The sequence below is a fragment of the Mus pahari genome, chromosome 13, assembly GCF_900095145.1.
Source record: "Mus pahari chromosome 13, PAHARI_EIJ_v1.1, whole genome shotgun sequence".
Classification (NCBI taxonomy): Eukaryota; Metazoa; Chordata; class Mammalia; order Rodentia; family Muridae; genus Mus; species Mus pahari.
This window is the reverse complement of record NC_034602.1, coordinates 20,969,920-20,984,418: the sequence shown is the minus strand read 5'-3', so window position 1 is coordinate 20,984,418 and position 14,499 is coordinate 20,969,920. Positions and strand designations below refer to the sequence as shown.

Sequence of the window (14,499 nt, the reverse complement as noted above, 5' to 3'; positions counted from 1 at the left end):
ACGCCCGCCTTCTGCCTCCCCATACTCAAAACACAAGATATAAGGCAAGATATTGAAGCCAAAGGCCTGTCGTTAGCCAGCTCTCCTACTTAACTGCCCAGCCTGGCCAAAGTACTCCCCCTTTGACTTGGTTCCTTCATCTGTTAGGGAAAGGCTAAGCCGCCTTGGAAAGATTAAACAAGGAAAATTACAAGACTAAGTGCTAAAATCAGCACTTGTACTAAGCACACAGTACTACTTATTAGCATAAGTGGTAATTAAATGCGAGCTATATACCAAGTCACTCGCATGCCCCATCAGGTTTTGGACTCCTGAAATGCATTTACCCCACATTAGGTCTGCTGTCCTAATGGAGAATCACTGCAGAGCAGCTATGGCCACAGTCTCCCCTTCTGAGGAAGAAGTAAAGCTCAGGGGGAAGGGGACAACTGAATGTTCCACAGCCAGTAAGACTCTCATTTCCACTTCCAGGAGAACACAAGAAATAAGTTATCAGAATTACCCAACTTGATTTTCTTCCCTTCTCGCCTTCTTAAACAAGAGCAGCAATGGTAGACAGTACCAGGTAAAATACACTCTGAGTTGGAGTCCGACTCCAAGAAACAGACTGCCAAGGTTACACCACGTATGGTCATTTGTAACCCATTATCTGGACACAGGCAGGAGGCCTGGCTGGTCTATGGCCATATGGAACGCAGTGCAGAAGGGCCGATGAGTGTGGAGGTGGCCAGTACTGACCAGAGAGACAGAGATGCGAGTAGACATTAAGACGGTGTGATAGTCCACATTCTCTCTGTACTGAATAACCCGGGGCTGGGGTACAGTTGGCAAAGGAAGGGCAGCCAAGGACCGGGAACTTACTGTGCTCAGGTGTGCGGCCACCAGGCTACTTCTCCTTCCTGAAATAGCCGCTCTGATTAGCATGACTTCTGGCTCCTCCTGCCACTGTGAATGGCCCTCTTCCCAATAGAGCCTCTGTCTGGAACCTACCAGGGTGGCCAGCAGGCAGGAGGGCCCTACAAGTCTGGGAGGCTCCAGAACCTAAGCGGGAGCCCTGGACAAGTGCGTGAAGCAAAGCACGCATGCTCGCTCACTGACAAGGACACTGTGAGCCTGAGGCTGTGGGTCAGCCTGCCAAGGGCCCACAGAACAAGAGCAGTGCTGACTGGGGAGAGCCAGCAGACCAGGAAGGGCTGCCTGTTGCTGTGTGAGTGGCCCTGTGCCAACCACCAACCTCAGGAGGTGGGGCTACTGTGTCCTTCTATAGAGTCCTCAAAACAGCCTACGGAGGACTTCCCCTCCTAAGGTTGTAGAAGCACTGCTCCTAGCAGAGCCTGGCGCCTACCTTCCTCCCAAACAGCTTCCCTCATGCTCTCCCATCTGCTTCTTCCAAACAGAACTGGAAAGACTTCATCAAGAAACTCCATACAGGCAAGCAAAAGTTTAAAAACAAACAAAGAAACGGGTACCAAAAAGTAGGGTCAGAGCCGAAAGGAAAGACCTTCTGAAGGCTGGCTTACGGCAGGTACATGCTCTGCTGGATCCCAGTTACCTCCAGGCCAGAACACAAAGGAAATTTTTGGCTAGGCACACAGAACTTGGTGACAGCGGGGACTTTAAAGGCCAAGCAACTGTTGGAGGCTGGGCTTGATCTATCACCTGGCTAAGAGCAAGACAGCAATCAGCCAGTTTGTCCTTGTCCACGGCCGTCAGAAGTGCCACGCAGCTGTTCAAATGACTTTTTATGACAGGGTCGGTCACATCTCCGTGAGCTGACGGTGGGGGTGTGCATTTACTTCATAACTAACCTCTGTGCACTACTGTTCTGCTTCAGGGTTTCATGGGAAAATGAAACACTTCACATAGAAAGACGATGGCAGGAAGAGACGGGAAGATCCACTCGGCAGCCTCACTGGGCTCTGAGGGTACTGCCCTCCAGGAAAAGCATCTGGATCTGCTTCCAGGGCAGAGGAGAGACAGGGTTGCTAAGCTCAGATGAGCTAGGGGACCCTGACATCCACTCCAAGCAAAAGGCAGAAAAGGCAGCAGGGTCTGGGCTTAGACGGGACCTACCAGCCACAATGTCAGAGTGGTACCAATGGACACCGACTCCCCACAGTATCTGTGTTCACCTCTGTGAACTGGGAGCAACCTCACTGGCACCAAAAACCCAGGACATGAGTATGACTGCCAGGGGATGCCTAAGAGCACTGGCTGCCAACTGTCCTGTAAGACTAGAGTCACAGCACTGCCAACCACTCTGCCACAGAGAAACCATTCCCAGCTTTGGCCCTTGCCTTAGTTTCTCCACTGAGGAGGACTTTAAATGGGGCTGCATACAGGTATGAGGTCCTGAGGACTCAAGAGTTTCCAAACACCATCAAAACCTTGGGGAAAGGGCTGGGAGAAGACTCCAACACTAAATTACCTGCTTTGCAAGCAAGAAGACCTAAGTTTGGATTCCCAGCACCCATATAACAAATGGACAACACATGACCAACAGAGACAGAAGCAGGGGCATCTAGGACTTGCTGGCTACCCATTGTGTCCAAACTGGTGACCTCTGGTCTCAAAGAGAGATGTTGTCTAAAAAAATAAGGCAGAGCAATAGAGTAAGACACCCAACATTAACCCCTAGCCTTCGCAGGCACACTTACAAAACATGCATTCGTGCACACGCAATATGAACGTACATACACACACTACACACCTAGGGGGTGACAGAGAGAGACAAGCAAGCCTGGCACAAGACGACAGTTGGCAAAGCGGATGTCCTAGAACTGCAGTGGGGTGACAATAGCTGGTAAAGGTACACATTTACTACGTGGCAGTTAGAAACATATGAACCTCAAGGGAGCAGCCCCACGATAGGGATGGACAGGCAGAAGTGGTCACAAGGTGCATCACCCACAGCGAGACAACACACAGAACTGGCAGATGCTTGAACTGCTTCAAGTTGACTTTTTCTGCATCTATCAGAGTGACCAGAACTGACTAAAGAGACCAGGTCTCTTACTGTCATGAGAGCTGTCTTTCCCTTCCCCTACCGACACGCCCTTCCATCTCATCTTTCTCCCTTTCCATTCTCTGACAAAAACCTGGTACAAATAACGTAAGAAGGAAAGACTGGCTTGGGCTCTTGGTTTCGGGGGGTTTTCAGCTGGCTCCACTGTTGCCACCCACCTCCTATCAGCAGAGACGGTGAAGAGAGAGGGGCCAAGGCTAAGACACGGCTTTCCAGGGCAACCACCCACCCATCTCCCTGGTGTGGCAGTGACTTACTTCCTCCAAATAGACCCCACCTAGTTTCTACCACCTCCCGGTAACACTGCCAGGTTGTGGTTAACCAACTGTGGGTTAGCGCATCGATTACTTCGGAGCCAGTGTGGTCAGTCACTCCCCTAAAGCCCCGCTTTTGCGCTCCACACTGAAAAACCATGCCTTCTACGCATGCTCCTTTTAGGGGTCACTTTACCTGTAAGCCATAGCAATGAGTATCTCTCTTCTGAAATATGCAACCCGGGCACGCTGCCTAAGGATGTGGTGATAACAGGTAACTACAGACTCTGAAAACGAAGGGGGAGCCTGATTCTAGAATACATGTGATGCCACAACATGTCGTCAGGATGGAGAAAGGACAAAATGAGCGCTCACTTTGCTTGAGACTGGTCAGCCACCTACTCTCAGGACAGTCCCTTCTCTCCCAACATTGCCTAGGGAACCTCATGACTCTTTCCCCACATTCACTCTCCATCCCTTCTCCCCACTTTCCCCACAAATGTACTTACCACTTCCCCCAAAGAAGCTTCTAAAAATCCATTATCATCATGGCCTTCTGCCACTCAAAGAACCTAAAAGGGTCAATGAACTTCAGATTGGCTCCACTTCTCACATAGGTCAGCTCCTGCACACCCCATTCAATGTCAAATGGTACCTTGCAACTAATCATCACCATGACAGCATGCCTACCCAGCAGTCATGACAACACACAGACCCCAGGTGAGGAAGGACATCATGTGCAGCTGAACCAGACCACTAGCTTAGTATATGTTGAAGAAACAGCTCCTATAGCCACCAACAGTTCCTTTCTTCCTTTCTTCCTTCCTGAATGCTGCTTGAAGAAACAGCGTGGTGAGCATCTCACTGCTGAAGTTCTGAAGGTCTGACAGGACAGGAGTGAGGGAAATGGTTATCTCACTACTGTGAGCTCTTCCCCCAGTTCGCCACCTCCAACCCAGTGACTCAGACTCTCTCTACTCCAACGGCTCCCACAGAAGGTTCTGGGCAATGACTCAGACAGCAAACCGACTACAGTTGTCTTCACAGAAAGCTGATGTATACTGTCGGCTATTCTCCAGCCCTTCTGTGCACAGCTGACTGTAACGAGGAGGAAAAGACATAGCCCAGTGCACCTCCCACATCTGGAGGGAGGCAGCACATGTAACCTCAAGTACCATCTTCCCCAGAGACACACAGATGTCAAACGAGGCAGAGGACAGCCTTGGCTGAAGGGCTCACAAAATCCCACCGAGGTTTGCAGTCCGTTCTGTTGCTAGTGAGAACAAAATCTACCCCAAGCTTCGAAAACCAAATAATGAAGTCACACCCAAATGGCCTCCCTAGGACTCCAGCTGATCAGTAACCTGTAGCTCCTTCCCCCCCCCCCCCCACACACACTGATTCTTCCAGACAAGTGCTCTAGCCTAGCTCCACGCTAGAGCTAGACCCTACAGTCCTCTAATCCATTTCCTGTTGGCTTGCAAATTCACCAGGACCCGAGACAGGTAGCACATTTGTAAACATCTGATTCCCCATGAGACTCTGAGTTCAAGACCACACTAAGAACCATAGTACCTGTGCTTCTACTGGGCCTGTCCTCCTTAGGCTACCCTGAGCCACACCCCTCAGTGTCCTAATCTCTTCAGATGGCCACTGTGGAGCCATGGCCAGGTCCTACATGAATAACACCAAAGAGAGGGCGCACACTACCCTCCCACAGTCTTAAACTGCCTTCATTTCCCCTCTCTGGACCTGGCCAACTCATCTCCACAGTGAAAGGACAGACTTTTCCCATTGAAAAATAACTTTACAAGAGCATCTAGCTGGCCTGAAGCAACCGTTTATTCAGACGCGATGGGAAATGTTTTGTGTAGAACGTGCAGCCCGTTCTGGTGAACTGTTCACGAGGAAGCCCTCGGGTCCCGGGGAAGCCGCTTCGGTGTGTGCATCAGTGTGTGCGTGTCTGCACTGGAGCATCTGGAGGACTATGTCCGAGCAGGTGCACACGCATGCAGTGCGCTGGAAGGCCAGAGGCCAACCTCGGGTCTAGCGAGCACCTCAGAAGCCTGCTTTTTGAGACAGGAACTCTCGCAGGCCTGGAGTCACCACACGGCCCAGGCTGGATGCCCAGAGAGCCTAGCAATCTGCTGATCTAGAGATCTTTAATCTCCGCAGTGCTGGGATTAAAGTCATTTGCCACTCCGCCGAGCTTTTTTTATGTGGGTTTTAACAACCAAACTCGAGCCCTCATGTTTACGTGGAAGCATTTTACCAGCTGAGCCATCTCTCATGCCTTCCTTCCAGACTTCAGAGGTCAAATGCTTATGGGTGTCTCCTGGCCAGCCTGGGCTCTGTGCTGGTCTCTATCATTCACTTCCTGCCTTGTCCCCAGCTCCTGAAGCCCACAGAGGAGCCCAGCTAACCACTCAACCCAAATGAAAGCAACCTACGCTTATCGTCCCTGGCATGGTCGTCACCACACAAACCAGAATTGGACAAGACAGGGGTAGACTTTAAGAAATGGAAGTAGTAGTCTAAAAGGCAAAAGCCTCAGAAACGTCTGAGTCATGGTTTCCTTCTATTTTGTTCTTATATCTGTGTGAATGAGGACCCAAACAAAGCCTTGTGATGTGGACTGAATGTCTCTTTGGTTCCCTTCCTCTTCCGTTTCCCACACATGTTTCAAAGACCAGGACTTGGGCTGGAGAGATGGATCAGCAGTTAAAAAGCACTGGCTTGTCTTTTAGAGAATCTGGGTTTGGGTCCCAGCACCCACATGGTGGCTCACAACCACTAATAGCCCCAGTTCCAGGGGATCTAGTGCCCTCTCTTGGCCTCTGCAGGGACTGCTTATGTAAAACAAACATCAACCTTTAAAAGGCCGGGCTTATTTTCACCTCCTAGAATTTCGGGCCTCCAGATGCAGCTGACTCCCAGGCACTATCTGACGGATCACAGCTCTCACTTCCTGTCAGCTGCTCATGGATCTGATTCTGGTTCCATTTCTGGTAAGAACAGAGCAGGGGTGGGGGTGTTCTTCGGCCAAGGCAGCACATGACCCGCAGCCCACTTCCTCTTTGCGAATAGTACAAGCCACTCAGCATAGAGCCGCCCCTTCATCCTTTCTTTGGAAACCCCAAGACACAGTCCTACAAGAAAGGAAGAGTAGTGGGTGTGCAGCTCTCGGATGCCAAGGCCCAAGGCTTAATCCGCAGCAAAAAAGAAATAAGACAAGAGTTAAGTGACTACTTTTCTTTATCTATAAATTGTTAAAATGGGTTACCTAGCACGGTGACTATTATTTAAATAACAATGTTTTTAAAGTAAGCTATAGATCCAAGTTGTGTGCCAACCAAGGTAACAACAAAGCTGACTGCTATCTCAGCCTGGATCTAGGACTATCAGGTTCCTCTGAAGTCCCTGATCCTGTACCCCTAAGCCCGCTCTCCAGGACTAGTCCATAAACAGCCCCCACATTTCTTAAGGCGGAAGAAAAGATGCAGGTGGCTCCCCATACTCCCCATTTTGGGAACGAAGCCGCAGATGTGTGCCCATCTGTGCAACTGAATTAAACATTCAATTACACACAAATCTTCTTATTCTTTCCTTATAACTGAGCCAAAAAAAAAAAAAAAAAACCCGACAGCTTCCAATAAGCACAAAACTGCTTTCTTTTCTACAGAAGTCCTTGCTTCTGTATAGGAAGTTCCCAGTGCACTAGGGGAGCAGAGCTGTAACAGGAACCACTATCTACAAGCTTGAGACTTCGATAACACAGCAGCCTGCTGCTGGCCAGGCACTCAGAAGTGCCTGCGTTTCCAAATAGACTCTGCAACCACAGAAAATCGCAGTCCAGGTGGAGGTGGTCTACCCCTATACATCAACAAAGCAGGGTAGAAACAGGCCACCAGAGCCACATGTCAGTACGGAAGGAACTTGAGATCAGGTCCTGGCTCTCTGACTGGCTACCGATACAAAATCAGGGAACACTGCATGGTATCTTGCAGGTCACACCTCTTGATGGTAAAACGCCCTCAGACCATTGAAATACTAAGCCAACAGATGTCCCACATGACTGGGAGTTTACAGCGTCACCAGGCCATACACTGAGAGCTTTCCAATTCAAGGAAATAACAAATAAGTAAGGTGTCCTGTTGGTAAGGACCTATGACTGAAGACACCACACACCTTAGTGACAGGACACGGAGAAATAAAGTAGGTGCTGAGCAGGAAGTTCCTTCCCGCTGGCTCGCTTTCACAGTACTAGACTGGAAGGTACCATGTAGGCTGGGGGTGGGGGGAGGCAATCAACAGGCTTACCCACTTGTGAACCCTGTGAGCTACAATAATGACCCTGGTGAGGCAAGCTCTGCCCATGGGTGCAACAGTAACAAGAATATTGCTTTTGCTTTCTAATTAGAGTTAAGGCTTGCATCCCAGGCTGAAAGACAGTACCAGGAGTAAGTCTGTCAGTCTAGCCAAGAGCCTACAGCTGGGAGCTCGCAGCCCCTAGAGGATAACTTAGTATTTTTCTATTAAAATAGACATAATTAATCTACCGCCTCTAAATTCAGATCTCTGTACTCTCTCAGACCGCATCTGAGGGGGTCTTTGTGCAGTGGACACTGGTTATCACAGAAACTCACAATGCATCCTAGGACAGAGAGTGGATATCAGTGGAGTTGTCAAACACAGCTGGGCCATCTAGAACACTTGAGGCTCCGGAACCACTGCAGAAGGGTGAGGGGGTGGGATGATTCTAAAAGCCAGGGAGCTGGGGAGGTCTGGAGCGAGAGACAGTATCCTCTGGACAGGAGAATAGAAAGCAGTTCATGAGCTCCATCTCCAATTGAGGAGCTCCAGAGAGATGATGGCATCTGCGTAAGGCAGAGCCATGTTTTTTAAGGGTACGGGCCCTGGTAGGTTGATAATGCTGCAGTGGGTGGTCCCATACATAGGAGTGTACATGCACATGTATGTGCATGTATATGTGTGTGTGTGTGTGTGTGTGTGTGTATATATATATATATATATATATATATATATATATATATGATATTTGACCTCAGGTTTATTTTAAAAAATAATGCCATGAGTTTGAAGGGGATAGGGAGGTGGTTTAGGTCTGGGAGGGGTTAGAGGAGGAGGAAAGTGAAATGATCAAAATAAATTATATGCAATTCTCAAATAATTAGTAAAGATGTTTTCTAAAGGTTTAGAGGGGGAAAGAATCCAAAGCAAATAAACATTTGATCACACCTGTAGTCACAGTGCTATCAATAGTCACACATGGCCACTGTCTTCAATGCCCACACCCCACCCCCATTAACATGCAAGGCCCTGAAAGAAAGGAAATCCCATTGGCCAACTTGTCTGGCTTGCTGCAGGACTAACTAGCCACCAGACTTGGCAGCATTCCAATCGCTCAAGTCCCTGCTTCTGGTGAGTCCCTCAGAAAGAGGCTGGCTACCGCCACCCTGGGGACTCAGGTCAATATTTTAGAGGAACAGGCTTTGGAACTGGTCCCCAGGGAGCCAGAAAAGAGGAAAGAATGGGGGGGGGGCCCGCTAGCGACAAGCGCTGTCATCCTGCCAGCCTCCCTTCTCTACCAGCCCCAACTCTGCAGACACAGTGAGAGGACAGGATGGTAAGAACCCAGCAATCACCTCAAGTGTAACCAGGGCCTGCAGCCCAGTGTGGGCATTTAATCATTAGCTAGGGCTTTGTGCTCCCTTTGTGCGTAAGCTGACACCACCAAAGGTCAACATGTCCTGGCCTTGCCTCACAATCCCTCCACCTGCAGAGGGAGAACAAAAGCTCAAACAAGAACCAACCTGGCTTTCAAAGACGGGTGACAAAGGCAGCCAGCCTGCCTTCGGAGGCTGGCATTGTTGGGTACATCTGTAGGGGGATTTTCCATTTCCCAGTAGGACTTGTGCTGAGATGTGTAGCTCCCGGCTACAGATGACAGTGCTCGGCTTCCAGGAACCTCCTCTCTGGGACTGCCTTTCCCAGAGACCCAGGAGCCTAAACGCCTCACAGTTGGACACAGTCAAAAGATGGATGTTATTTTAGGTGTGGGAGGGGATGGTGAAATCAAAGAAAAAAGAAGGATCAAAGTCTGGATTGTGGTTGGATGGGAGGAGCCACAGACTTCTCAAAGATCTGTGCCTCCAAGGTCACCGCATCTCGGATGTCTTAGAAGAGAACTGAAACAAGACACGGACGGACAAAGATCTGAGCTGATGTCAGACATCCCAGGGAAGCATCCATGATCACTGGCCCAGCCCTGGCTGGCCTACCAGCATCCTGCTCACAGAATCACAGCTGACTACATAAGGAACTCCTGGGAGTCTGGCTTTGCTGTCCTTCCCCAGAGAAAGGGGTGTCACGGTCCTGCCCAATGCCGCTGACAGGTCATAGTCAAAGGCTGCTTCTCGGTTTCCATGGGTGACCTACCAGTTCTCTTCCTGGCCTGGGCCTCACACAGAGCCTCTCTGAATCCATGCTATTCCTACATACTATTCCTAGGGAGACTATTTCACTGCTCTGCAGCCAGCGTGGCTTCTTCTCCCATCAGTCCATAGTTCTCTGGAGAACAATTAAGGAATATGACAATGGTCCCAGAGTATTGGTTTCCTGAGGCAACTGGAACAAGAACCCTGCACTGCACACCTCAAAACCACGGGCGTTTATTTCTTCCCACATATGGGGCTAGGAATGAAAGGCTGGGGAGTCAGCAGGGCCAGATGCAAGACTGGGCTTGTCTCCTGCATCTTCACATGACCACTGCAGCCCTGGGATCCGGGTTCTTGTAGACACACGGCTTCTCTCTCAGCATCCATCATCACAAGGCCTTTTCCCTGCACATCTCCATGTGTGCCTGTGGGCCCATCCTCACCCTGCATGTTCACTCTCCCAGAGTTACAGGTCTGAGGTAGGTGTGACTGTTAAGGAAACATCATTTTGAGTTGTTCCTACAACCCTCTAACTTCCCAGTAAGAGCCAAGGTATTGATGGAGAGATACAGTCCTCATGTTGGCTATCCATCTATTGGGGCAATCGAATTAGCATTTCTCTAGGAATCACATGCTAGAAGAAATGTCTGAAGCCTGATGTCAGCCAGAGGGAAAGCTGGGCTCATGAAGATATGTCACACAGTTCTGACTACTGATCAGACTCTGTTGTAGAAGAGACTGGAGCCCAGACAATGATGGGCCAAGGACGGACAGGACCACGCCATGACCAAGACTGCCTAGTTATGCAAACTCTTGCGCTCTATTTAAAACTAAGCTTCATGCCGGTCCAAGAAGGCAGACTCAGTAGTCACTGAACCTCTTGATTTCTTCTTCTCCCTGCTGTGACTATATTGGAAAATAAATATCTCTCTGCTTTTCTACGTCACTTGTTTCTTTAGCTGGCTTATTGAGGACCAGTGGCTGAACCTAAGCTGATAGGGCTGCAGGAACCAGACTCTGACTTGAACAACTCCAGTAATACCAGGATAGAGCGTCCTCTGGTACCCTATATGTTCTTCCCATCACACACGTCCTTAGGTGAAAGGTTAGGAATGAGTTCAATTGTGACGGGCAACTGTGGGGTCACCCTCATCACCAATATACACCTCACTCTCTTCAAGTCAGTGACAGGTACAGGGAGGTATGAACACTTCAGGCTGGCCTCGAACTCATGATCTTCCTGCCTCTGCCTCCTTCAACAAATCCTACTGGCGTGCGTCACCACTACCGGCGTAAGAACACTTCAAAGCAAAGCTAAGAAGATGAGCGGCTGAGAGGAGCTCAAGACTGTGGCTTTAAAGCCTGTCCGTCCACAGCCACCCATACCTTAAGAACGAGGACAGCCAGGCTTCCCTGAAACTTACAGGATGGTGTAAAAGCTAGGAAAGAAGTCAGTAAATATGTAATGAATGAGTCTCCATCAGAGAGCCAGGCTGATCTGTGCTGTCCCTGAGGAACTTCCTGCTTCTACAGAGTGTGAACAACTCTGGGGACACAGCATCCTACCTAACTCGGGTTCTGTGCCTCCTTGAATTCACTGAAACCCAGCTTCCTGCATCTATAGTAGTGCTTGCTGGGAAGAGACAAAAACAAAAAACAAAAAAAATGAGGAGTCACGGTGTGATGCCCACACTTTAGGGAAGTGGGCAGGGCTGGAAAACCAGAAGGGACCAGCTGGTAAGAAACAGGCCTGAGGCACTTTCCCAGCAAGGACCAGTGCTCCTCCGCCAAGGGGCTGCTGACCTCACACCTTCCCACTTTCCTGTTGTCACCTCAGGTAAGTGACACGGGCTTGGACATAAGCCTGCTTCCTGGCTTTGCTCACCCCACCCCAATCTACTCAGTTCCCCAGACCCTCTGTCCACAAGGGTTCCCTGCCTTCCAACCCCCAATGCTACGTGTTCACCTCAACCTCACTCTGGAACAGCTGAGAGCCAATGAGAATAATAATAATTGTGGTAAAATGCAATCCATAAGCAGGAAGTCTGCAGCCATCCAATTCCTAGACTTCTATCATGGACACCATAAATTTCTACAAAGAGGCCACTGCAGCAGCTGCCCACACAGCCCTGGAGTCAAGGCTACCCACTCCACTGTCCACTACCCAGCACTTGTTCACCAAACTCCCAAAATTCAGCAGATGGAAACCTTGAGTGGCATTGAAATCTGTTATTGTTAAATTTACCACAGAATAAGAGAACCATGAAGGTGAGCTCTTTCCATTCCTCTGGAGTGCCTCCTCACCCGATTATTTTTGAAATAACTCAGGACCTAGTTGAGACTCCACCATGACCAGTGGTAGAAATGTAGAGATGAAAGGGAACCCTGAGTAGATTTCTAGATAAGGCAGTCTGTCCTCATGTGGATCTCATTTCTCTGTGTGGTTGGCAGAATCAAGCAAACATGACTGAACAAGGTGCCAATGCATACATACCACAAGCACACTGTGCATGCACACACACAAATATGCTTACACGCACATACACACACACCCCTCACACACACCATGCATGGAGTCATATACTATGATACAGATGCATGTACATGCACATCTTGAATTACAACAATCCACAGCATCACTTCACTCTTAAAAGCCTGCTTTGGAAACTTCCATTCCCAGCTTCTATAGACCCTGACTCCTGATGTCATATTTCAGATTCAGCCCGTTTGTTTTGCTCCAATTAAACGAAACAAAGCAAAGTGAAGCAAAGCCTTTATGAGTTGAAAACTGTACTGTGTGACCTTTCTTCCTTGCAGCACAAGAAACAGCAAAGGTTCACACACCACGTATCAACCTGGCAGTAGCAAAAGCTGTGCACATGCGGCTGCACCTGTGCCTGCACCTGCACCTGCGCCTGAGCCTGCACCTGCACCTGCACCTGCACTTACGTGTGCACCTGCATCCTGCAGCTGGCACTGCCCTGAAAGCCTCACAAACACAGCCCTGGGAAGGCAGGAGCCCAGGCCGGGCCTCCTTTAGGAATGGAGCCACAAGCTGGGAAGTGGTGGCGCACACCTTTAATCCCAGCACTTGGGAGGCAAAGGAAAGCGGATTTCTGAGTTCAAAGCCAGCCTGGTCTACAAAGTGAGTTCCAGGACAGCCAGGGCTATGGCTACACAGAGAAACCCTATCTCGAGAAAAAAAAAAGGGGGGGGGAATGGAGCCACCCTGTAAGCACTATGGTACTGAGCTAGCTGCACCTCTGTTCCTTACAGGAAGCGTGTCATGGGCATGGACCCCAGAAACTCCACGGGAAAAGCCACTTCTGCATCTGAAATCATGATTCCATTGTGACTAACACAAACCTGCTCCTTTGGACAGCACTTGAAGTAAAATCGACAAAAATACATAGTTTGCCGCTGAGCTTCAGTGGAGAGTTTTAGGCTACGTTTACAGCACGGTTGTGTCTCTGTAGGATAATCTGATCCTGGTGGCTACCAAGAGATGCACACACCTGTCTAACAGCGCTGCCCCGACCCAGGCTTCTTGTCCTCTTTCTCCAAAGAGGATCCACTGGACATGAAACATCGCATGACCTCCTTACCCTTGCCCTCCGGAAGTAGAGGATTTCTCTGAAGCTCATCAGACTGGTTCTCCCCGTCAGGCAGCAAAAACAGTAAGATAACAACATAAAGTCAACAGCAAAACCACAAAATTAAAAGACTTCATTGTCCTCTCCAACTCAAGGACAAGCAAATCAGGCTCAGCCCATTCCGCCCGGGTACTCTGTATGTTGTGAGCAGCACTGAGAATTTTCACTGTGTTTATGTTTGTTTGTTTGTTTGTTTGTTTGTTTGTTTTGTTTCTGTTGTTGTTGAGACAGTGTTGTTATTTATCACTCACTGGCTGTCCTGGAAATCCCTGTGTAGAACAGACTGGCGCCAAACTCACAGAAATTTTCGTGTCTCTGCCTCCCAAGGGCTGGAAAACTAAAGACCCACAGGAAAGTGGTTATTCACCATTTTGCAGGAAAGTGGGACTTTTATGCAGAGGAACTTAGAGCCACATCATAGGACTCTCTATGTCACCACCTAGACAGGACTAGATTTACTTACGTTAGTCTGACACTTGAAAGTCCTATTACTTTCTGTTCCTATGTGTACATATGACCACAAACATATACGTGTATACACAAGTCTGTAGAACAGCTGAGTTGCAGACCCTGCCTCTACAGAACCTGTCACCTCTCTCGTCACTGAGGTTCCCACTACCTAGGATAGACAGAAACAGACCATAAAATCGCCAAGGTCCCTCACTGTTCTTAGTGATAAGTGCATCGGGTAAGGCTTATCATCACCCTATCCACATCCTGCCTTGGGTCCTAAGGAGGTTACAATGACGCAAACCTTTGACTCCCAGATGACAGCCATGGGTCAGGACATGTCCTACCACCTGGGTCAGCATCCTCTGCAATGTCCTACATAAATATGTTCTCTGCTCTTCCCTTCCTTACAGACAAAGTGCAAGCTTCCGGCCAGGCTTTGTGGCACAAGCCTGTAGTCCTCACTGCTCCAGAGGCTACGAGGGGAAGATCCCAAGTTCAAGGCTAGCCTACGCAACTTAGTGAAATAGTCTCAAAATAAAAATGGGTAAAGGGTTATAGCTTTACAGCCCTTTTGTAGCTCTGTGAAGGAGAACTTGCCTAGTCTGTACAAAGCCATGGGTTCAATGTCACACGCGCACACACACACACACACACAC

At 49.2% G+C, this 14,499-nt stretch overlaps 1 protein-coding gene across 5 annotated transcripts in view; it reads right to left on the bottom strand.

Annotated features, from left to right (window-relative positions):
- Tns3 (tensin 3) overlaps positions 1-14,499 on the bottom strand; it is a 230,283-nt gene that overhangs the window by 122,179 nt on the left and 93,605 nt on the right. The window contains exon 1 of one of the 5 annotated variants that reach the window (XM_021210593.2): positions 862-1,043. The exons of 3 other annotated variants lie outside the window; for them this stretch is intronic. In XM_021210593.2, coding sequence (XP_021066252.2) covers positions 862-924 — 63 coding nt within the window. In that variant the 5' untranslated portion in view covers positions 925-1,043. Of the gene's footprint in view, positions 1-861; positions 1,044-14,499 lie in introns of those variants that run through there. One more of the 5 variants, XM_029545265.1, reaches the window with a different exon arrangement.